This window comes from Panthera leo, chromosome A1, assembly GCF_018350215.1.
Source record: "Panthera leo isolate Ple1 chromosome A1, P.leo_Ple1_pat1.1, whole genome shotgun sequence".
Taxonomy (NCBI): domain Eukaryota; kingdom Metazoa; phylum Chordata; class Mammalia; order Carnivora; family Felidae; genus Panthera; species Panthera leo.
Window position 1 is genome coordinate 87,862,186 of NC_056679.1, and position 25,002 is coordinate 87,887,187.

Here is a 25,002-nt window from a genome sequence, read left to right on the forward strand (position 1 = left end):
GGAGAGCTGAGCCAAGTACCCGTGATGGGGTGGGGGGAGGGCACACACCAGCTTAAATGCTGGGAGGACCCAAAAAGACTCTGTGAGCACAGCCCAGAGCAGGAAGCAAGAGGCTGGCGTGTGGCAGGGGCAGATGAGCGCGGGTTGGGGGGGGGACGGGGAGGGTCCTTTCAGCTCTCCTAGGGCCTCTGCCCTCTGTAGGACAGACACTGCAGGGAGCCTGGCTCAAGGTAGGCGCAGGTGCGCATGGACCACGCAAGCTCACTGAGTCCTGGCGCATCCCTGGAGCAGAGTGCTGGACTGCACACGCATCCCTGCAGGGGGCGCCCGGGAGCCTGCAACTTGGAGATTTCCCTTCTACCTTATGTGTTTTCCATTTGTTTTTTTCTTTTTTTCAAGTTGCGGTGACATTCCCATAACACAAAGTCAACCACATTGAAGTGAACGATCCAGTGACATGCAGTACACTGACACAAGCTTGTACGGCCACCACCTGGATCTCGTGCCAGAACAAACCCCGAACTGCTTTGTGGTTATATTTCCCCCCTCATCCCCACTGCCTGAAAACCATCAATCTGCTCTCTGTCTGTCTGCATGTACCTGTCCTGGACATGCCATGGCAATGGGACACTACAGTCTGGGGCCCCCTGTGTCCTTCCTTCCACCTTGACTCAGGGAGCCCGTCCCCATCTGGGGTTTATCCCTGCCCCTGAGGGCCTTGGTTGCTTTCTCCAGGAGCTCTTCCCACTCAGGTAAAAGGCTGCGGACCATGTGCATGCTCACCAAGGACCACTTGTCCAGGTGCGCCCACCTTCAGGATCCATTCCATCACGGCTGCCAAACCCCTTAGGTGCTTCCTCTAATGTCACATCCCCGGTCCTCCATCCTGACTCAGAAGTATACCCAACCTGGGTTTTAGATGATGTCATTATCCGCTTAAAGCAATGCACGGGGAGATGAAAATGAGTGGCAGCATAACTCTTCATATTTATATAGAACAGGGGAGCAACTTGATTACCAAATAGTTCGCTCTCCTTATAGGAACACAGAGGACGGTGTGGGTTGGCAGCATCAGTCCCTGTGTGAGCACGGATTTGGGAAGGGGACTCAAATCTTCAGTCAATAACATTCTGCTGAATTCAACCAAATATCCCACCTCCAGGAGGGACGCAAACTTTCCCTGTTTTTTTCCCTCCAAAACTCTCCCAGAAAATGTGCAGACTTTTGGGTCAACAGGAGGGAAGAACAGGTAGAGTTCAGGCCAGTGTCTTACTCACACAAGAGGTAATGGGGCCGAGTGTTCTGAGCCCAGCCCAAGTCAGGTCCCCAATGAGGAAAGATTGTCATGGCCCCAGACATGGAGGAGGAGGTGGCCTGATTTCCTGCACAGGAGTCTGGCGTGGGGGGCAAATGCTAGAATTTGACCAACTTCAACCTGAACATGAGAAACTTTCCCAAAGGGACCAGGCCCAGCCTGTCCAGGACTGGAGGTGTTTTGATAATGCAGAAACTTTATCTGAGTCCTCCAGCCTCTGCCCTTGGCCTGGATCCACGCACTCAAGAGCCAGGTCTCCACCTAGGATCCTGGCCCAGCCCAGACAGCCATCCTCACCCCGGGGGTTCCTTGCTGGGTCTTTCTCTCTCCCCTTATCTCCTGCTACCAGGGCCTTGCTCCCCAACACTCAGTGTGTTCAGTTCTGTCAAACACACCCTTTAAGAAGCCCTTGGTTTATTTATTTTTTCTATTGCACCTTCCAGAAAGGCACAGTTGATCATTTTTCCAGAAAGTCCTAGGATTCTACAGAAGCTGGGGAGCTCAGCCGCTGTTCTCTCCTAACACGTCTGGAAGACTTGTTCTACACCTTCCTGGAACTTGTGGAGAAGTCAAGCGATCCCCTCAAGGCCACAGAATCTCCCTGGGAAGCCCTACAGCCCTACTACTATTTGGAAACGTGAGTACTTTCTATTTTAAGGGCACTCATCCACATATCTGTGTTCTCCACCCCTTCCCTATTCTTGAGTGACAGGGAGACCCCAGAGGCTTTCACCAAAGGAAGACAAGCATGGAAGAGAATGAGGGCAAGTGCCAACATACCTTCTCATGCCTGTTCTGCATGAGGAGGTGCTGGGCGGAATTGCCTAGACCAGCACATGTGGTTCAGAACACTTGTTCTCAAAGCTGAGTTCATAAATAATAAATCTTCGGAGCATGCTGGCTTCAGGCCATGTCTGTCTAGGAACCCTCTGGTTCGAGTGCTCCCTCCTCCAACTGCAAGTTTCCTTGGGCTGTAAGGGGGTTGACTCTGGCCTTGGAGTCGCCTGACCAGGGGGTGGCTTTTCTCTCCCAGCGTGCTCATCTTCCATGACAGAGCACAGCCAGAGGTCGGGCAAGGTTCCTACACAAACAGGTGAGGAGACAGAGCCCGTTCACAGGAGGATGTGTCCATGGTGTTTTGCAGACACATGACCACAAGAGAAAGGTCATCCACAAGTAGGTGGACACAAGAGCAGGTGGCCACTGTTGTGTCTCTGTCTCTAGGGTAAGCAACTCGTGCAGGAGTAAAAGGGGCCAAGATAGTGAAAAAGGACCTTTCTCTCCCCTAGCCATGTTTCCTTCACTTCCGTTAGCCTCCCAGTGTTGACTCATCCCCCACCAAGACAGAGAGAGAGAGAGAGAGAACAAGAAAGAGAGACAGAGAGAGATAGAGTAGGAGAGGGAAAGAGACAGAGACAGACAGGGACGAAGAAAGAAAGAGACAGAAACTGAGATAGAGACAGACAGAGACAGGAACAGAGACACACAGAGACAAAAACAGAGAGAGACACACACAGAGACAGAGAGAGATGAGACACAGAGTGAGACAGATAGAAGCCAAGAGAGACAGAGACAGAGAAGGATAAAGACAGAGACAGGAACAGAGACAGAGAGAGACAGAGACAGAAACAAAAAGACACAGAGAGAGACAGAGACAGAGAGATACACATAGAGACATAGATAGCCAGGTACAGAAACAGAGAGACAGAGAGAGAGACAGAGACAGAGAGATAGAGAGAAAAAGATAGAGACAGAGACAGAGACAGAAACAGAGAGAGACAGGACAGACACAGACAGAGAGAGACAAAGACAGAAAGAGACATAAACAGAGAGAGACAGAGGCAACATACAGAGACAGAGAAACAGGCAGAGAAACCGAGACAGAGACAGGCAGAGATAGAGAGAGACAGAGACAGAGAGACAGAAACAGAGGGAGACAGAGACAGAAACCGAGAGAGACAGAAATTAACTCAGTCCTGCCCTGTCTCCAATATCTGGGGCTCAGGCCTCTCTGTCTCCAGCAGCCATGGCAAACACACAAGGTCGAGACATCTTTCCACCCAGCTCCATCATCTTCCTCCTCCTGCAGCTTCTGTCCTGCAGCCTCTCTGCAAACGGTAGGAGAACTCTCCCCGCCCTCCCATGAGCCATGTTAGGAGGGAGACTGTGCATGGACAGGAACACAGTAGGGGGCTAAACTGGATCCAAGCAGTCCTTCCCTGGGGACCCTGGACAAGGCATGGGGTGTTGTTGAAGAACCTGCGTGTGGGTGGGTGTCCCCTGGGCGTGGGTAGGGGAAGACACTGGGCACAGGCTGGGGGGGGGGGTGCGGGGCGGGGACCCTGTGCCCGGTGGGGGGGATGGCCCATGGTCTCCTCTCACCTGGCCTAACCCATGCTTTCTGCTATGACCTCATAAGGGAAAGCCGATTTCTCTGTCTCTGGTCCCGGCCAACCGGTCCTGGCTATGGTGGGGGAAAGTGTGAAGCTGCGATGCCATCTGTCCCTCAATATCAGTGTGAAGGACATGGAGGTGAGGTGGTACAGGGAGGAGCTGTCCCCAGCTGTGCACCTGCGCAAGAAAGGCAAAGATGTGCCTGAAGAGCAGATGTGGCAGTACAAGGGCAGGACGACCTTCCTGATGTCCGGGCTGGCCCAAGAACAAGCTGTTCTGACCATACACAATGTCATGGTGTTCGATAATGGGACCTTCCACTGCAAGTTCAAAGATGGCATGGCATCTGCGGAGACCACCCTGTGGCTAAGGGTGGCAGGTAAGGGTCGCCACTAGGGCCTCTGGTCTCCCCTAGCACTTATCCTCCAGCTGCAGATCGTCTGATCATGGCCCAAGCCTGAACGCATCCCACGGCATGCACATATGCACGGCATATGTGGTGGCCTGGGCCTGTCCCACAGCTTGCGCTAACATGTTTGGGCCTGGCCTGAGTGCGTCCCACAGCGTGCTCTAATGTGTTTGTGTCGGTCTACACGTGTCCCACAAAATGCGATAATGCACTAGAACAGGCAGGTTCTGGGCGCCTGGCTCATTTTCTAAGTCGGCTTCTGTTACCCACACTGACCCCAGAAAGAAAGGAATGGAGGTATGGAGAGAAGGAAAGAGGCAGAAAGAGATACAGAGAGAAACAGGAAAAGACACCAATTTTGCAATACAGGAAAGGTATTTGATCTTCCTGGGCCTTTTCTGTTTTGTTCTGTGGTTTCTCAGAAGAGGGTAGCATATATGGCATATAAATATTACACAGAGCAAATAGTCTGAAAAACCCTGATACCTGCTGGAAATTTTCAGGATCTGTGCTTTTCTGTAAGAAATGGTAATGGTTGCAGAGGCTGCAAAGCCTGTCTCTTCCCACAGGGTTGGGCTCTGAGCCCAGACTCCAAGTGCGAGCTGGCCGGGATGAAGGTATCAGGGCAGAGTGCACCTCGGAGGGCTGGTACCCAGAGCCCCGGGTGGAGTGGAGAGACTTCAGGGGACAGACCCTACCTTCCACGACCAACCTCACAGTGTCACCGACGGGCCTCTTTGAGGTGGTGTCCAATGTGACTGTCTGGGACAGGGGCATGGGGAACCTCTCTTGCTCTATCTCCAACCCCCTCCTCCAGGAGAGGATGGAGACCAAGAGCCACCTACCTGGTGAGTGTTCTGCTCCATTCGACCTCAAGATCTCTGAGCACCCCAGACAGTCAGTAGTTAATATCCAATACTCCCCATAGTTCCTTGTGATGAGACCTTGTGAGATCTAGTCTGTCAGCTTCCAGCTATACAACACAGTAGTTAACTATAGTTTCCATGCTGTATGTCACCTCTCTGGGTCTTATTTTATAAGTGGAAATTTGCACCTTTGACCCTCTTCACCCATTAGCTTCCCGATCTCTCACCTCTGGAAACCACCAATCTGTTCTCTGCATCTATAAACTAGGCTTTCTGGTTTTCTGGAGGTTTGGATGGTGTTTTGTTTCATTTTAGATTTAACTTATCTGTGAGACTGTATACATTTTTCCCTGTCTAACTTCACTTAGCAAAGTGCCCTCAGGTGCATCCATATTGTAGAAAATGCCTGGATTTCCTTCTTGGTTATAGCTGAATAGCATCCCTTTGTACAAATATATATTTTTTTCTTTATCCTTTCATCCATAGGTGGACACTTGGGCTGTTTCCATATCTTGACTATTGTAAATAACACTGCAATAAATGTAGGGGTGCATTATCTTTCTCAGTTAATATTTTTGTTTTCTTTGGATTAATACCCAGAAGTGGATTGATGTGGTAGTTCTATTTTTATTTTGGGGGGGGGATGTCCATCATCTTCTCCACAGTGACTGCACGGATAGCTCCTTTCGTATTAGCAGTAAACAGTATTCCCTTGTCTGGATGAACCACAGCCTGTTTATGCATTCACATTCCGAAGGACACCTGGGGGCTTCCAAGTTTCACTCTGTATAAAATTTTCCTTCTAAACAACCTCAAGTTTCATAAAATTTGCAGGAATGATACACAGAATGCAGACCCACTCAGTATTTAACCTTTTGCCATTTGTCTACCATCTCTCTCCTGTGTGTCTGTCCATGTCTGTCTGTGCAAAGGCACACACATGTTTTCAGGTCATGTCAGGTTAGTTCACAAGCACCTGCCCCCTGAGTCATTAACCCTGTGGCATGTGTGTCCTAAGAACACAGGCGCTCTCTTACCTTGGCATTCTTGCCTCTCCAAACCCTCTTTTAGCTCAGTTGTCCAGAAGTTTCCCATCAATGGCGTGGAGGACAGTGCTGCCTGTGATCCTCATTGTAGTGGGACTTGTAGCAACTGGAGCCACATGTCTTTTCTGGAAACGTCAGAGGGACAGGGATAGGGTACAGCTGGAAGAAGAGAAACTGTACAGAGAAGAGGAACAGCTGTCCCAAGGTAAGCAGGCCCCAGTGGGACAGACGTGCCCCTTCCAGCCAGGGCACTCGTGCGGAGCCCAGCATGAAGTCCCTCCTTTGTGTACCCTCAAGCACAGGAGGAATGGGAGAGACCTGCCCAGGCCCCAGCTCAGGGACTTCCCACCTACCATATGCCCAGTGAGATCCTCCATCACTAAGAGGTGCTTGGCTGCTCTTCACTGGGTGACTTGGGGAAGACTGGCGGGTCTCTGCTATGGAGACAGATGTGAGCTTGAACCTGGGAAAGTCTATCAGTCGAGGGTGATGACAACATCTTGAAAATGCTCAAGCAACAAATACAGCAGCAAGCCTGTCACCTGAGAGGATCTTGTTGTGAGCGCGGGGATCATCATCAGTATGGATCATTCCACTCGCCTGTCTGCTCTCCTCCCTGCCTCCTGTGTCCTTGCTCATAGCTGTCAGGCCCCAATCTGGGGAACAGGTCAGAGATGTGTCTTTATGACAGACATGGGAAGGCTGGGCCATCAGGCCTGCCCCACAAAACCTTTCCCTAGGAATACAGTGACCTGGATTGTTTTTTGGGCGCTGAAGAAGGGATATTTGCTCTTCCTTTACAGGGTCCCTGCGAGAGCTCATTACATCCTGTTTTGACTTAGCTTCACAGAACATGAGCTTTCGCCCCATCTGGTCAGTGCAAACCCTACAGTTTCACATCTTTCTGTTTCATTTCAGGCTGGCCAGAGGACGTCATCTATGGTGAGGACTATGTAGGGGCTGGAAGCATCTGCTCCCTGAATGTTTGTTTATGTGTGCACATGTGTGTATGCAGTGTGCATGAATGTGTGTATGTGTGAGTGCTGTGTGTGCATGGTATACATGTATGTGTTCACCTGTGTGCCTGTGTGCCATATGCACATTTGTTAGTGTGTGCACATGCACATGTGTGGTGCTTTGTGTACATAAGTGCACATGTGTTCTCATGTGTGCAGTGTGTGCATGTGTATTTATGTGTGCATGTGTATGCACATGCACTTGTGTCTGTTCATATGTGTGCACATGTGTGCACGCATGTGTTTGTATGTGCACGTGCACTTGTGGACACATATTGCACACATGTGTGCACATGTACTTGTGTGTGCACCCACGTGCACATGTGTATTTGTGTGTGCACATGTACTCATGTGTGTGTGTGTGCATGTGCATGTATGCGTGTGTTCTCCTTTCTATTCCAGGGTGCAGAAATGCTGTGCTAAATGCTGGTTCTATGGCTGTAAACACCAAGTTTTGCTGCCCTGAGAGACCTTAGCTCCTGTTTACTGCCTGAGGGACAGACAGGCTGCAGAGCCTGGGCAGCGAGAGAGCTAGCTCTTCCAAGGAACAGCTACTGTGGGGACACTGTTAGCACAGAGAGTGCAGAGCCAGTGCCTTTCTGCCCCAGGGCACCATATAGGTGGGAAGCATGGGGGGAGAGTCTGGCTGTGGAGAGAGACCCCCAAGGACAGGAGGGGCAGTACTGCGAGCCACGAGCTGGGCAGATGAAAGCAGGTAGGGGATCTGGGGACACCTGTCCCACCACAGCCACATGGTGAGGGCCCAGGAAGAGACAGAAAGAAGCCAGTCTCCATTCATTCATTCAGTTACAACCATGACCAGATATCTTCTGTGCAAGCAACTGGCCTCCATTAGTGAATGTACAGCTTCCTCCTGTCCTCATGGAGCATAGAGTCTATGTGGGGATGTGAGCCACAAGTCAGCATTTGTTTTTTTTAATTATTAAATCTGGAATAACTATGATAGGAAAGAGCCAGAATACTAGGAGGATGGCCAAGAGCATGTTCAAGTGGGATGTCCAGACCCCTGGGAATGGTGGGGTGCCAACATCTAAATGAAGGAGTGGGTGATGGCAAGACCACAGCTATACGAGGAGGGGTGAACTCACCCCTGTGGCAGGGAGAGTGGGGTCTGTGGTGTGTGACAGCTGGGCATGTGGAAGATGTACCAACAGGGCAGGAAGGCTTGTGTGTGCCCCTGCAGAGCCTGGGAGGCTGAGGTAGAGGCCTGGACTTTACATGAAGCACCATGCAATATGAGTGAGAACCTGTAAGCAGGGGAGCAGCACTGATGGAGGAGAGGATACAGCCCCGAGATGGGTCCTGGGGCCACAAGCAGCAGAGTCCAGAAGGGGCAAGGCAGAGGGAGCAGCCCAAGGTGACCCCCAGCTGCATAAGTCTCTAGCCCTTCTGGCTCCATCTAACAGAAGGTTTGGGGCAGATTTGGGCCAAATAAGTGAAAATCACCATGGACCTCCTAAGACTGAGCTGTTCTCAGACATCCTGCTAAGGACGTCAGATGAATCATTGGATATGCGAGTCTGGAACTCTCAGGAGAAATCAGGACTGGAGACAGGAATTGGGGTCCATGGCAAATATCTGGTATAACTGAACGTGTGAGTGATACATTTTTTGCTACACCTAAAATTATTCTTTAAAAATTTCTCTTTGGAAAAGAATTAAGATTTTTTAAAAAGGGAAGATACAGGGAAAGAAGAAAGATCCAAGATCTAGCATTGGAGAACGCTGGTATTTGAAGGTTAGAGCAGTGGTTGTGGGAGGGCCAAGGGAGACTTCACTGTGGAAATGTGCAGGTGCAGTGTGTTGAAGGAGCATTAACTTTCGTGCACCTGAGAAGTAGAGTCAGGTGAACCCGGGAAAATGGCCCAGAAAAACTGGCAAGCATGGTACAAAGAGAGGCGTCTCCTGTGGAGAGAACTGGGAGGGAGGTCTCAAATTTATTGCCTGTGTAGTTGAGCTAAGACTTGGTGAGTGGGGAATGGGAAGGTTCTGTTTGTGTTTGCTGTGGTTTTACTTTGAGGTCCGTGGCAGGAGAGCATGCCTGTTGCCTAAAAGGAACCATGTGGCGTGAAGATGCCTGAAGCCTGAAGGGAGGAAGAAAACCAGTGAGAGAATGACGATGCAGAGAAGATAGTCAGCAGCTGTGGATGGGATGGAGCACAGGTCTACACTGTGGCCAGGTGGGGGGTGGTGTGCAAGGGTCCAGCGCATACATGATGGACAGCACAGGAGAAGATTCACAGCCAGGTGTGGGTGGTGTGCAAGAGGAATCAGTGTACACAGGACACAGACTGAGATCCAGGGACAGGTGTGGGTGGTGTTCAAGAGAAGCCAGTGCACCAGGACACAGGATGAGCTCCAGGGACAGGTGTCAGTGTGTGCAAGAGGAGTCAGTGCACAAGGACACAGGATGAGCCCCAGAGACAGGTGTGGGTGGTGTGCGAGAGGAATCAGTGGACAAGGACACAGGATGAGCTCTAGGGACAGGTATGGGTGTGTACAAGAGGAGTTAGCACACAAGGACACAGGCAGTGCTCCAGGGACAGGTGTGGGTGGTGTGCAAGAGGAGTCAGCACACAAGGACACAGGATGAGCTCCAGGGACAGGTGTGGGTGGTGTGCAAGAAGAGTCAGCACACAAGGACACAGGATGAGCTCCAGGGACAGGTGTGGGTGTGTACAAGAGGAGTCAGCACACAAGGACACAGGATGAGCTCCAGGGACAGGTGTGGGTGGTGTGCAAGAGGAATCAGTGCACAAGGGCACAGGTGGTTCTCCACAGTCAGGTGTGCAAGAAGTCACTATAGAATATTTTTGTATCAATGTCAATTGTACGGTTTTGATCCTATTAGTGTGGGCTATATGAGATGTTATCATGGGCATATTGTGTATGGTATTTTGCAACCTCTTTGTAAGTCTCAAACTGTTTTTTGTCATGAATATTTTTTAATGATGTGGGAATTTGGAATAGAAGGAGCCGGGCCCATTGTTCAGCTAGTGAGTCCATGTTTGGCCATCATAGATATGAACATGAGTGGGCTCAATCTGCATGGCCCAGACTCTACAGGGAAAGGGTTTGCATGGAGCAGAGGGTACAGACTTCAGGAAGCAGCAATGAGAAATCGGGGAGAACATTTAGTCTTTGCTGGAAAGCAAAAGGGAGCAGGGTTCCTTCCAGAAGGAAGTAGAGACCGGGGAGAAAGTTGTGGTTCTGTTAGGAGGAGAGCGTGTGTGCTGTCCAGCTGACAGGGATGGATGGTCAGGAAACATGAGTGTCTGGGGCATCGTATGCAGACCCCAGCAACCAGCAGCATGCCTACTGAATGGGCAAGGGTGGACACCAGCCAGGAGGTTTCTGTTGTCGTGAAGGTGTCTGCACAGGCAGCTGGGGCTCCCAGCTGATCCCCACTCTCCCTGCCTCTCAGGTGTAGACAGACCCTCCCCCAGGTGACATGATGAAGGCCTGAGGGCTCTGAGAAGGACAGTGGGACAGGAGAGAAGGGATCTGTTTTGGAAGGTGTTCATCTCAGTTTTTGAGGCTGCTAAGGTGTCTCTCAGGGTTTTCCAGATGGGATCTCCCCTTCAGTGGTTGACCCCAGAGCTGTCCAATGGCATCAATGCACCTGTGACCTCATCTCATGTCACCCTGTCTCTTCACGTGTCCTCCTATGTCTTTCTCTCTATCTCTGTCTCCCTGTGTCTTTCTCTGTGTCTGTCTTCCTCTGTCTCTGTCTGTGTCCATACCTTTCTCAGTCTCCCTCTATCTCTCTTCCTGTGTCTCCCTATGTGTATCTCTCCTTGTTCTCCTTGTCTCTCTGTCTCTGTCTCTCTCTTTCCTTGCCTCTCTCTGTCTCTGTCTCTCTATCTCTCTCTCTATGTCTACCTGTGTCTGTCCCTGTCTCTGTCTCTCACATGCACGCCCACATAGCCCCCACACACACAAGTGCATATGCACACACACATGCACATCCACATCCATCCTGACACACAGGGCCCTGGGAGCAATGCCTATCTCACAGTGTGCCCCCCTGTCCCCTCATAAGAATCCCCCCTGGCTCTCCCTGGCTCCCGCTGGAGACGCCTCCGCTGCTCTGGGATGGCCTGTGTGCACAGGATCCTGGACAGAGAAAGGGGACTCACAGGGATTCCCAAGGAGGCATGGTTCCACCTCCATGCAGGAGCATAGGTGGGGACCCCAACCCCTAAACCTGATCCTCTCCTCTTCCCGCAGTGAGCCCATCCCTGGACCCCGACACTGCAAGCCCCAAGCTCGCTCTCTCTGAGGACAGGAAGACTGTGAGGCGGCTGTTCTTTGAACAAGAGCTGCCCAACGCCCCCAGCAGATTCGACCGGGACCCCTGTGTGCTGGGCCTGGAGCAGTTCTCAGCTGGGAGGTATTACTGGGAGGTCCAGGTGGGGCACAGGAAGGCCTGGAACCTGGGCGTGTGTCTGGAGAGCTTGGATCGGAAGGGAAGGATCCCCAAGTCCCCCCAGCACGGACTTTGGGCCCTGGAGCTGTACAAGAAGGGGTTCTGGGCACTTGCCTTCCCAAGAGTTCGCCTGCACCCTTCGGAGCCCCTGCATCGTGTGGGCGTTTTCCTGGACTGTGATGCAGGCAGAATCTCGTTCTACAGCGTGAGCAATGGATCCCTCATCTACGCGTTCTCTGGACTGTCCTTCTCGGCACCCCTGAGGCCATTCTTCTGCCTCTGGACACACGACCCCAGCCCCCTGACCATCTGCTCAGAACGGCAGGCCCCAGAGGCCTCGGGGCCTCCTCAGGGTGAGGGACAGGACAGGGTGGGAACCCTCCTCCAGCAAGACCCATGATCTGCTCCAGCCTGTCACCGATTTGGGGGAGATGTATCCATTCTAAGTCCCAGCTAGATCACATACAAGGGTGCACCTTTCTGGATGATCCTGTGTTATCTCCACTTTCCTTCCCTGTAAAATACTGACAAAATATTATGGGCTGAATCATGTCCCCTCCAGTTCACATGTTGAAGCTCCAATCCCCAGGGCCTCAGAACGGGGCTGGATTTGGAGATGGGGGCTTTACAGAGGTGGTTCAGGTAAAATGAAGTCACTAGGGTAGGCCCTGATCCCATCTGATCCCATGTGACTGGGGTCCTTAATAGAAGAGGTGATCAGGGCATAGACACACACAGGGGACAACTGTGTAAGGACACAGGGAAGAGATGGTGTGTGGACGCCAGGGAGAGAGGCCTCAGGAGGAACCAGCCCTGCCCACACCTGGATCTCATGCTTCCAGTTCCCAGGACTGGGAAAAATAAATGCATTGTTTAAACCTCCCAGTCTGTGGTATTTGTTACAGAGACCAAGCTGACTATTACACCACATCATTACATGCTGTGGGGTGATTTTCTGAAATGAATTTGGGGCACATGTTTAATGTTGAGCCTAGTGCCAGACATGAAGTAGTTGCTCCATAAATGCTAGCCTTCCTCATCCCCTCCTCTCCCACCTTCTTCCTGTTCACACCCCTCTCCTACCTACCCAGTTCCCCTTCTCCTCCACTCTCTGACACTCACAAAGTCCTAGTCATCTGGTCTACCTTGGATGCCTCTGTCTTCCCACCTCACCATGGCAGGTAGGTGCAGACAGAGCTACATTGAGGCCAAGCCAAAGACTCCAGGGCTCCCTGAGGTTGGTCAGGGTTGAATCAGGGCATGTGGGCAGAGAGAGTATACTAGACACAAGTGTGGATGTGGAATCAAACAAGGCATGAGCATGGAGGGAAGATGAGACTAAAACCACTGCCAGAAGCTGCTTCCACCCTACTTACGGGTATGATGATGGAGGGAAGCTGGAAGGAGCCCGCGAGCTCCTGGGGAGAGCGCTCAGGGTTCCCCAGTGAGGCTGGTCCCCTGAGTGCTAGGAGAGGCTAATGGGGGCATGAACAGGATTGGGATGGTCCATCATGTGCCTCCCCTGGCTGCAGCTGCCAGATCTGATGTAGAGTGAAGACTTGCCCCCCAGACATGGAAGGGGTCTTTCTCCCAAGGAGGGTCCCTGGGCTGTGACCCCATGTGACCTTGAGGGTAACTCAACACTCACTCTGTGCACATTCTGTTGGTTAGTGTGTGTGCTCACACCCAGACATGAAAGAGAGATTCTACCTTAAGCAAGTTGTGTGCATTTGCACATACATGGGAATGTCTCATTTCATCCCAATGCCCCCCACCCCAGAGGGCTGTGTTGCTGCTCCCTAGAGATTGGGACCCAGGATATGCACAGTAAGGGCCCCATGGTGGCCATGATGCACCTGCATCCACTGCTGTACTGGGAATGCCCTCCGATTTCTCCCAAGCCTACCCGTGGTCCCATGATGCCCTTCTGCCATGGGGCACAGGCCTCCCAGTGCCCACCTGCAGGGCTCATGGGGGCAGAAGGGTGCCCTACAGAGGGGTCACAAAGTGGAGAGGCAGCTGTGGGGGTCCACGTGGGCCTCCAGCTCCTCCTGGGTTCAAAGGGCATCAGGCAGTCACAGGTCAACATCACAATGTAGGGACAGCATGGGTCATGGTGAAGGATGCACTTGTGTTGGAAAAGAAGAAGGAAGGAAGAAAACTTGGGGAAACTTGGAGCAGATGTCTGCCGAGCAGATGTCCAGGCAAACACTTGCAGCTCCTGAGAAACTGCAGTGAGTTCAGTTGTAGACCCCAGAGGATTTGCCCACCCAGGACCTCAGAATGTGGCCTCATGTGAAAATGGGGTCTTTGCAAAGGTGATAAGGTGGGGGGTGGATCTTGAGGTGAGAGCATCCTGGATCAGGGAGGATCTTTATGAGACAAGGGAGGGGGTTTGAGACAGCCATGTGGTGATGGAGGCCACAAACCCACAACGCCTGGGAGCTCGGCAGCTGGGAGAGGCAGAAGGGACCCTCCTGAGCCTTCAGAGGGAGCACAGCCCTGTGACATCTTGACTTCAGACTCCTGGCCTCCACAGCCCTGAGAAAACGCATCTCTGTCATTGTAAACCACTGGTTTAAGGTAGTCTCAGGGCAGCCAGAGAGGCTAATACTTATATCTTTGAGCCCAAATTATGCAGGAGGAATGGGACCTGTCCACAGCAGGGACTGTCCTTTGAGAACAGGACACACAGAGTGGAACCCAGGTTCCTGCTAGCCTGAGAAGGTTTTTTGAAGCTGTTCCCTTTCCAAATAAAGTCATTGTGGTGGTTTCTCCTATGTCCACTAGATGGGGCCCTGGAGTGAGCATGATTCTGGGTGTGTCCATGAGGTGGTTCTGCATGACATTCACAGCGAATCTGCAGACTGAGGGAAGAAGATGGCACTCCCTAATGTGGGTGGGCCTGATCCAATTAGGCTGACCACCCAAAGAGGGCGTTCTGAAGAGGACATCAGCTTCCTTCCTCCCCTTGGATATGAACAGACACACGACAGATCCACTCTTCTGGGTCTCCAGCCAGCAGACACCCTGTAAACCTTGGGATTTTCCAGCTTCCATAATCATGTGCACCATTCTTTAAAAATGTATAAGGAATTTTGGGAGCGCCTGGGTGGCTCAGTCTGTTAGCATCCAACTTTTGATCTCAGGGATGTGAGTTAGAGCTTTGTGTTGGGCTCTCCACGGGGAATGGAGCCTGCTTTTAAAAAAACATGCTTAAGGAATTTTTATAAATATTTATAAAATGTTTCATCTATCTAAATAAGAAGTGCTATAAAATGTGTATATTTCTACACATATATAAATATAAATATTTATGTTAAAATTTATTAAAATGTTTAGATTTATAAATATAAATATGGAATATTCATGAAGTATTTTAAAATATTTTGTATCTATATAAATAAATATGTTATACAATGTGTATATTTCTATACATATATAAATATTTACATTATTTATTAAATGTTAATTTTATAAATATAAATATGGAATATATATACAGTATTTATAAAAGTTTTATATCTATGTAAGTATAAGTAAATAAGAAATGCTACAAGATATGCATATTTCTGTAAATATATAAATGCAAAACAATTACTGAAATGCTTATATTTATATATATGAATAAAATGGACTATTTATAAATATTTTGTAGCTATATAAATATAAGTAAATAAGAAATGGTATAAAATGTGTATATTTCTATAAACATATAAATACAAATAATAATAAATAATAAATAAAAAGTCGAGGCCAAGTCGAGAAGGGGGTTCAGAGAAGCCTGACCAGAGTCTGGTCCAGGAGACAGCATTTGTCAGAGGGAGGAAGGCCCAGTGCTCCATGCAGCCAGCCCCTGCCCAGCCCAGTGGGCTCCTCATGGAAGGTCATGTCCACTTCCATAACCCAGTGGGCTCCTCCTAGAAGTTCGTGTCCACTTCCAGACCCAGTGGGTTCCTCCTGGAAGGTCGTGTCCATTCTCCAACCCAGTGGGCTCCTCCTGGAAGGTCATGTCCACTTCCCAACCCAGTGGGCTCCTCTTGTAAGGTCGGGTCCACCTCCCCAGCACAGTGGGTTCCTCCTGGAAGGTCGGGTCCACCTCCATGTGGGATAGAGAAGGCCCTGCATGTGGAAGGGTTGGATGTGAGCTCTGCATACACATGCAGTTAGAGCCAAGATGTGTACCCTGCCTCCTTGTCCCACACTGCTTCCTGGGAAGACACACCTTCCCATGCCACATTTTACCTGTCAACAGGAAGCAAGGTGAGGCAGTCAGTTCCTTGGGCCACGTTTATTCTCCTACTTATGGAAAGAGTGTTTTTTAGGCTTGACACAGATTTGTATCATAAGGTCAAAGCCAGGCCCAGAGCCTGGAAATGTTTGTTTCAAGGATGACCCCAGAAATGCAGCAAGGAAGGTAACACTGGGAGAGGAGGAAGACTGTTTTCCCTGTAAATTTGACTAACCAGAGACACAACAGGAGAAAAACAAACAGAAACTGATTAGCATGTGCATGATGCATACACGTGGGGGACTTGCAGGACTGCTTGGAACTTGGGTCTAAAAACTCACTTAAGACAGGAAAGTGGGAGTAGGTAGGGAGCTTATGGAAAAGCAAATGTCTTTTTGGAGAGATGAATGAGCCCTCAGGAAATAGACCAGAGATGTGCCCCTTTGGGACCAAGTTCATCTGGGATTGAGGCTGGCTTCTCTCCTCCAAGAAGAGATTAGGATTGTTCTTGGGGCGTATTTAGGACCCCTGAAGTTTCCTTTTTTCAGGCGGCCCTGCCTTAGGCTGATGTATGATTTCAGGATCTCAAAGGCCTTAAACTGAAAATAATTATGCCGCAGTCCCATATTTTGGGGTGGCATGCCCCATCTCATCTCCAAGAAGCATACAAGTCTTATTCCAGCTGTGATATGACTCAAAACCACACCTCCAGTCATAGAGAAAATTAGCAATTTTGTCCTGAAAGAGTGAATGTAACAGTGTCTATAAGATATACAGAGGCTTTTACTAACTGAAAGAAATCTGAAGAGGACTTTTGCTTTTACTAAAAAGGTGAAAAGCAAAGATAGCATTCAGCATTTGATTGCAGCAATCTGTCCAGAGGCAGCACACAGCAGACCAGTGAGAGTGGCGCCACCCAGCTCCTTCCCCGGGAACCACACTTAGCATCTCAGCATCCAGCCGCCAGAAACTTGAACTATCTATGAGCATCTGTGCTTTATCTTGATTTATATTGTGCATCTGTTAGCAAGGGGTCAACATGGTGGAGAAGTAGGGGGATCCATACTTCCCACGTCTGTCAAACAAAGAAGTTCAGAAGCCAAAGGACTTTGAAAACCAGAGCCTGGGAGGAAAAAAGAATCTACTAGGAAGAAAATGGGAAAGCTGGAAAAAAGATACGACTACTCCAAGGAACAAATCAAAGCACAGGTGGAGGGTCCCGGTGGAGGGTCCAAAATATCACTATGAGTAGGGTAATAAAATAATCAAAGTCACAACAATAGACAGCATGTAACAATCTCCAAAAAAACACCTCCTGAAGGGCCAGGACCTGGGCAGTGTATGACCCTCCTTTAATATAGAAGTGCTTGCAGGTGCAGAGCAGACAAAAAGCTTTTAAAATGTATAAGGGACAGAAAACGAGACAAAATGATGAAATGGAAGAATGTTCCTCAAAAGAAATTCCAGGAAGTAGCAACAGTAATATATTGATCAAAACCTTTTAAGCAATATAACCGAACAAGAATTCAGAGTAATAGTTATAAAATTAATTGCTTGGCTTAAAAAAAGCATAGAGGACAGCAGAGAATCAATTGCTACAGAGATCAAGGGACTAAAAAATAGTCATGATAAATTAAAAAATGCTATAAATGAGGTGCAAAATAAAATAGAGGTAGCCACAGCATGGATTGAAGAGGCAGAGGAGAGAATAGGTGAATTAGAATATAAAATTATGGAAAAAGAGGAAGCTGAGAAAAAGAGAGATAAAAAAATCCAGGATTATGAGGGGAGAATTAGAGAACTAAGTGATGCAATCAAGCAGAACAATATCCCTATCATAGGAATTCCAGAAGAAGAGAGAGAGAAAGGGGCTGAAGGTATACTTGAACGAATCATAGCTGAGTACTTCTCAGATCTGGGGAAGGAAACAGGCATTGAAATCCAAGAGGCATAGAGAACTCCCTTCAGATGTAACTTGAATCAATCCTCTGCATGATATATCATAGGGAAACTGGAAAAATACAAGGATAAAGAGAAAATTCTGAAAGCAGCTAGGGATAAACGGGCCTTAACATACAAAGGTAGACACATAAGGGTGGTAGCAGACCTATCTACTGAAAGGAGGCCAGAAAGGAATGGCAGGAAATCTTCAATGTGATGAACAGGAAAAATATGCAGCCAACAATCCTTTACCCAGCAAGTCTGTCGTTCAGAATAGAAGGGAGAAGTGTCTATTCATGTTTTCTGCCCATTTCTGCCCATATTTTATGATTCTTGGAGCAATTGTGAACAGGATCAGTTTCTTTGTTTGTCTTTCTGTTGCTTCATTATTGGTGTATAAACATGCAGCTGATTTCTGTACATTCATTTTGTATCCTGCGACTTTGCTGAATTCATGTATCAGTTCTAGCAGACTTTTGGTGGAGTCTGCTGGGTTTTCCATGTACAGTATCATGTCGTCTGCAAAAAGTGAAACCTTGACTTCATCTTTGCCAATTCTGATGCCTTTTATTTCCTTTTGTTGTCTGATTGCTGATGCTAGAACTTCCAACACTATGTTAAACAACAGCAGTGAGAGTGGTATCCCTGTCATGTTCCTGATCTCAGGGAGAAACCTCTCAGTTTCTCCCCATTGAGGATGATATTAGCTGTGGGCTTTCCATAAATGGCTTTTATGATGTTTAAGTATGTTCCTTCTATCCCAACTTTCTTGAGGGTTTTTATTAAGAAACGATGCTGAATTTTGTCAAATGCTTTTTCTGCATTGATTGACAGGATCATATGGTTCTATTCATTTGTTTTATTAATGTGATGTATCACATTGATTGATTTGCAAATGTTGAACCAGCCCTGCAGCCCAGGAATGAATCCAACTTAATCATGATGAATAATTCTTTTTACATACTGTTAAACTCGATTTGCTAGTATCTTGTTGAGAATTTTTGCATCCATATTCATCAGGGATATTGGCCTGTAGTTCTAGTTTTTTGCTGCGTCTCTGTCTGGTTTGGGAATCAAAGTAATGCTGGCTTCATAGAATGAGTCAGGAAGTTTTCCTTCCCTTTCTATTTTTTGGAACAGCTTGAGAAGGATAGGTATTATCTCTGCTTTAAATGTCTGGTAGAATTCCCCCATGGAAGCCCTCTAGTCCCAGACTCTTATTTGTTGGGAGATTTTTGATAACTGATTCAATTTCTTTGCTGATTATGGGTCTGTTCAAATTTTCTATTTTTTCCTGTTTGAGTTTTGGAAGTGTGTGGGTGCTTAGGAATTTGTCCATTTCTTCCAGGTTGTCGAGTTTGTTGCCATATAATTCTTCATAGTATTCCCTGATAATTGCTTGTATATCTGAGGGATTGGTTGTAATAATTTCATTTTCATTTGTGATTTTATCTATTTGGGTCATCTCCTTTTCTTTTTGAGAAGCCTGGCTAGAGGTTTATCAATTTTGTTTATTTTTTCAAAAAACCAACTCTTGGTTTCATTGATCTCCTCTACAGTTTTTTTTAGATGCTATATTGTTTATTTTTGCTCTGATCTTTATTATTTCTCTACTCCTACTGGGTTTGGTGTGTCTTTGCTGCTCTGCTTCTATTTCCTTTAGGTGTCTGTTAGATTTTGTATTTGGGATTTTTCTTCTTTCTTGAGATAGGCCTGCATTGCAATGTATTCTCCTCTCAGGACTGCCTTCGCTGCTTCCCAAAGCATTTGGATTGTTGTATTTTCATTTTCATTTGTTTCCATATATTTTTTTAAATTTCTTCTCTAATTGCCTGGTTGACCCATTAATTCTTTAGAGGGTGTTCTTTAACCTCCATGCTTTTGGAGGCTTTCCAGACTTTTTCCTGTGGTTGATTTCAAGTTTCATAGCATTGTTGTCTGAAAGTGTGCATGGTATGATCTCAACTCTTTTTTACTTATGAAGGGCTGTTTTGTGACCCAGTATGTGATCTCTCTTGAGGAATGTTCCATGTGTACTTGAGAAGAAAGTATATTCTGTTGCTTTGGGATGCAGAATTCTAAATATATCTGTCAAGGCCATCTGATCCAATGTATCATTCAGGGCCCTTGTTTCTTTATTGATCCTGTGTCTAGATGATCTATCCATTACTGTAAGTGGGGTATTAGAGTCCCCTGCAATTACCACATTCTTATCAATAAGGTTGCTTATGTTTGTGATTAATTGTTTTACATATTTGGGGGGTCCCGTATTTGGCACATAGACATTTATAATTGTTGGCTCTTCCTGATGGATAGATCATGTAATTATTATATAATGCCCTTCTTCATCTCTTCTTACAGCCTTTAATTTAAAGTCCAGTTTGTCTGATATAAGTATGGCACTCCAGCTTTCTTTTGGCTTCTAGTAGCATGATAGATAGTTCTCCATCCCCTCACTCTCAATCTGAAGGTGTCCTCAGGTGTAAAAGAGTCTCTTGTAGACAGCAAATAGATGGGTCTTGTTTTTTTTTTGTTTGTTTGTTTTTGTTTTTTTATCCATTGTGATACCCTATGTCTTTTGGTTGGAGCATTTAGTCCATTTACATTCAGTGTTATTATTGAAAGATATGGGTTTAGAGTCATTGTGATGTCTGTAGGTTTCATGCTTGTAGTGGTGTCTGGTAGTTTGTAGTCCTTGCCACATTTCACTCACAGAATCCCCCTTAGGATCTCTTGCAGGGCTGGTTTAACGCTGATGAATTCCTTTAGTTTTTGTTTGTTTGGGAAAACCTTTATCTCTCCTTCTATTCTGAATGACAGACTTGCTGGATAAAAGATTCTCGGCTGCATATTTTTTCTGTTCATCACATTGAAGGTGTTCTGCCATTCCTTTCTGGCCTGCCAAGTTTCAGTGGATATGTCTGCCACTAGTCTTATGGGTCTTCCTTTGTAAGTTAGAGCCTGTTTATCCCTGGTTGCTTTCAAAATTCTCTCTTTATCCTTGTATTTTGCTAGTTTCAATACGATATGTCATGCAGAAGATCGATTCAAGTTACGTCTGAAGGGAGTTTCTGTGCCTCTTGGATTTCAATGCCTTTTCCTTCCCCAGATCAGGTAAGTTCTCAGGTATGATTTGTTCAAGTACACCTTCATCCCCTTTCTCTCTCCCTTCCTCCCCTGGAATTCCTATGATACGGATATTGTCCCATTTAATTGCATCACTTAGTTCTCTAATTCTCCCCTCATACTCCTGAATTTTTTTATTTCTTTTTCTCAGTTTCCTTTTTTTCCCATAATTTTATCTACTAATTCACCTATTCTCTCCTCTGCCTCTTCAATCCATACTGTGGTCTCCCCCATTTTATTTTGCGGCTCATTTATAGCATTTTTTAGCTCCTCATGACTATTTCTTGGTCCCTTGATCTCTGTAGCAATAGATCCTTTGTCGTCCTCTATGCTTTTTTCAAGCCCAACATTAATTTTATGACTATTAGTGTAAATTCTTGTTCAGTTATATTGCTGAAATAGGTTTTGATCAATTCATTAGCTTTGTTTTTCTCAATTGAGGATGATATTAGCCGTGGGTCTTTCATATATGGCCATATTATGTTGAGGTATGTTCCCTCTAGCCCTACTTTGTTGACTGTTTTTATCAAGAATAGATGCTGTGTTTTGTCAAATGCTTTTTCTGGATCTACTGAGAGGACTGTATGGCTTTTACTCTTTCTTTTATTAATGGCATGTTTCACATGGAATGACTTCCAAATATTGAATCACCTTTGCAGCCCAGGGATAAATCCCACTCTATAGTGATGAATACTTCTTTTAATGTACTGTTGGATTCTATCTGCTAGTATCTTGTTGAGATGGTTTGCATCCAGGTTCATCAGGGATTTTAGTGGGGTCTTTGGTTTTGGAATCAAGGTAATCCTTGCCTCATAGAATGAATTTGGAACTTTTCCTTCCATTTCTACTTGTTTGGAACTGTTTGCGAACAGTATTAACTCTTCTCTAAATGTCTGGTGTAATTCCACTAGGAAGTCATCTGGCCCTCGATTTTTGTGTCCTGGGAGATTTTTTATTACTGATTCAATTTCTTTGAGAGTTATGCATGCATTGCTTTGAGATGAATATGGATGCAAAAATTCTCCATAAGATACTAGCAAATCGAATTCAACAGCATATAAAAAGAATTATTCACCATGATCAAGTGGGATTCATTCCTGGGCTGCAGGGCTGGTTCAACATTTGCAAATCAATCAATGTGATACATCACATTAATAAAACAAAAGAAAAGAACCATATGATCCTGTCAATCGATGCAGAAAAAGCATTTGACAAAATTCAGCATCCTTTCTTAATAAAAATCCTCAAGAAAGTCGGGATAGAAGGAACATACTTAAACATCATAAAAGTCATTTATGAAAAGCCCACAGCTAATATCATCCTCCATGGGGAAAAACTGAGAGCTTTCTCCCTGAGATCAGGAACATGACAAGGATATCCACTCTCTGTTGGGAATTCTGGCATCAGCAATCAGACAACAAAAGGAAATCAAATGCATGAAAATTGGCAAAGATGAAGTCAAGGTTTCACTTTTTGCAGATGACATGATATTATACATGGAAAACCTGATAGACTCCACCAAAAGTCTGCTAGAAGTCTGCTAGGAGCCACATAATTTCACCCCAATTAAAACACTCACATACGCACACACGTGCACACACACACACACACACACACACACACACACACACACTATGGCAGTCCCTTACTCCAGAGTTCAACTTGGGAACATTTACAGGATGGCCAATTGGTCATAAGTCCTTCCATCCATGTAGATGCCTCCAGGCTTCAAGTTCAGACACATCCAGGTTTTTCACATGCTGTGACTGGGTGTCTGTGTTCCCCATGTGGCACTTTTCTGCATTTTGCACTAGCAGGACCTCTCACGTTCACCAATGTTCTGGACTGTGTCTGCTGCCCTGAGCCTTTCCAACCAACCCCTCCTCTTGGGATCCCTGCCCACCAAGTAGAGGGACTGGAGATGCTCCAATGGTCCCACCACCTCTGCCTGTCTACAGAGCATTCCTCCCCAGACTCACTAGGGCGTGAGCCTGTAAGAAGCCACCATCCTCTGGGATTCTGTGCACATATGTGGCAGGGGCTTCTGATATCCTACATCCAGACCACGTACCTTCCCAGAGATTCTGGTCTCTGTCAAAATCTCCCATGGGTACTCAACTCCATTTCTGGTAGACAAGAGTCTGTGGTCCCATGACCCTAGAGTGTAAGGTGGTTGGAGGATCCAGTGGGATCACTGATGATAAGAAATCCACAGTGCTGCCCAGAACTCAGTGAAACACTCCCCAGGGACAAGCAGGTTCAGTTGCTACATGTCGCCCACCAGGCTCTGCTGCTTTGACAGGTCATATAACATCTCTAAGCTCCAATAGCCTCTTCTGAAATGCTTGGAAGTGTCACTCCACGGTGCCACTGGAAAGCATAACTATTTGCAACTGTTCTGGGAGCAGTGAACTACAATTCACAGGGAAGGCAGTATCATTACACTGTCAGGAGGAACATAAGCAGATTGCCAAACCAGGACCAGTGGCAGCCAGGTGAAAAAACAAAACAAAACAAAACAAACAACACACAGATAAAAAATTAAGCAACTTTCACAAGGAAAAAAAAAAAGTCAGTCAAAACCAATCTGCTCAGGGCAGTCTGCTGCCTGCAGGTGAAACACACACAGGTCAGCACAAACTTTTCAGAAAGCTTGGGGTCCAGGTAACTGCCTGGAGGGTGCAGAAGGGGTAAGAGCAGCCAGGACATAAGAAGCCCAGGAGGCCAGAGGGAGGAGGCAGTGTAACAAGGCCCCAGAACTATTTGGGTTTGTTTTTTTTTTTTTTCAAACCTGCTTTTCTTGCAGGCTGCCAGGTTGACCTGTTGACCTAGGTTTCTTTGCTAACTCAGCTAACAGGCACCTCTAGACTTCTCCACTTTTGTCCTGGTTCAGAACGGGCCAATACGGCCCCACATGACTGGGAGATTCTGGAAGAGCTCAGACCCTGTCTGGGGCGGGGGGGGGGGGGGGGGGGGGGGGGGGGGGGGGGGGGGGGGGGGGGGGGAGGGCGCAGGGGACCAGAAGTCAGCAGTACAGAGGAAGGCACCTGCAGTTTCTGCTTCCTGATAAAATCAGTTGTGGCCTTTGGGGACTGAAAACCATCCTGCAGGGGCGCCTGAGTGGCCTCCTCAGTTGGACCTCCGACTTGGGCTCAGGTCATGATCTCGAGGTTGGTGGCTTCCAGCCCCAAATTGGTCTCTGTGATGACAGCTCAGAGCCTGGAGCCTGCTTCAGACTCTGTGTCTCCCTCTCTCTCTGCCCTTCCCCCACTGATTTTGTCTCTCTCTCTCTCTCTCTCTCTCTCTCTCTCTGTCTCAAAAATAAACATTAAAAAAGTTAGTAAAAAAAAAAAATTAAATTAAAAATTAAAAAAAAAACAAAAACCACTACCTTGGAAGCTCACACATTTTACGTCCTTACCTTTCTCTGCCTCCCCCCATCCAGGGCCGGCTGGGCCAGACTCAGGGAGGCTAGATTAAGGCTCACCTCTGGAGTCCTCTGCGCCATACTGTTTCAGGCCATGGGCACTTGGAAGAACCTAAGTAGGGTCTTAGTTGCGGAGGAGCCGAGAGTACAACACTAGGTGGGAAAAAAGGGGGTGAGCGGCAGGGGAGGGGTGGGGGAAGAGGGAAGTTTTCCTCAACCCTCTTAGGAGTCCCTGGCCGCGTCTGAAAATGAAACCTACAGAGGCAGTGTCACAGGAGAAAAGCCTACGACCTCATTCAATAGAAGCTTTAAGGGAGACACGCAACCTTCCTAGGAGACAGACCGGTGTATTGAAGGCTAGGCTCAAGAAGAGTGCGCAGCCCTGGAGGAACAGGATTAAGAGCCTGGGGTTAGCTTTGCACCCAGGTGAGGAGCTCAGCAAGGCCTGCCTTGGGGTTCCCCGTATTCGGAGATAAGGCGTTAAGGGCCTGGGCCATTACCAGCCTGTGTGCCAACCTTGGCTGTAGGACTTCAGCCGCACAAAGACAAGGAAGGACAAGGACAGACGAGACGGGAAGAGACAGCAGTAGGTCTTCTGGCTGTGTTCGGTGTTGTAGCAGCACGGCCTGGACGATGGTCGCGCAGCCCAGCAGCCTGTGCAGCTGGGGGTCGTAGCGGGTGGCCAGTTGCAGGCTGACTGGATGATGCGCGCCCTCTTGCCTGCGTGCACCTTGCAGCCCTGCAAGTCTTGGTTCCATGCCTCCCAGTCAGTCGCCGGCCA

At 47.6% G+C, this 25,002-nt stretch overlaps 1 protein-coding gene across 3 annotated transcripts; it reads left to right on the forward strand.

The window, feature by feature from the left end:
- Positions 1-1,870: 1,870 nt before the first annotated feature.
- Positions 1,871-12,311, forward strand: LOC122215770 (butyrophilin-like protein 10). 3 transcript variants are annotated; one of them, XM_042931534.1, is made up of 7 exons: positions 1,871-1,952; positions 3,340-3,432; positions 3,735-4,088; positions 4,688-4,966; positions 6,056-6,235; positions 6,949-6,972; positions 11,298-12,311. In XM_042931534.1, exons 2-7 carry the CDS (start codon positions 3,342-3,344, stop codon positions 11,894-11,896), a joined length of 1,527 nt encoding a protein of 508 aa, XP_042787468.1. In that variant the 5' UTR covers positions 1,871-1,952; positions 3,340-3,341; the 3' UTR covers positions 11,897-12,311. The 3 variants fall into 3 exon arrangements, with proteins under 3 accessions (XP_042787468.1, XP_042787461.1, XP_042787478.1); XM_042931527.1 differs by having other exon boundaries at positions 1,872-1,952; positions 3,321-3,432; XM_042931544.1 differs by having other exon boundaries at positions 1,903-1,952; positions 3,337-3,432.
- The last annotated feature ends 12,691 nt before the right edge of the window (positions 12,312-25,002 follow it).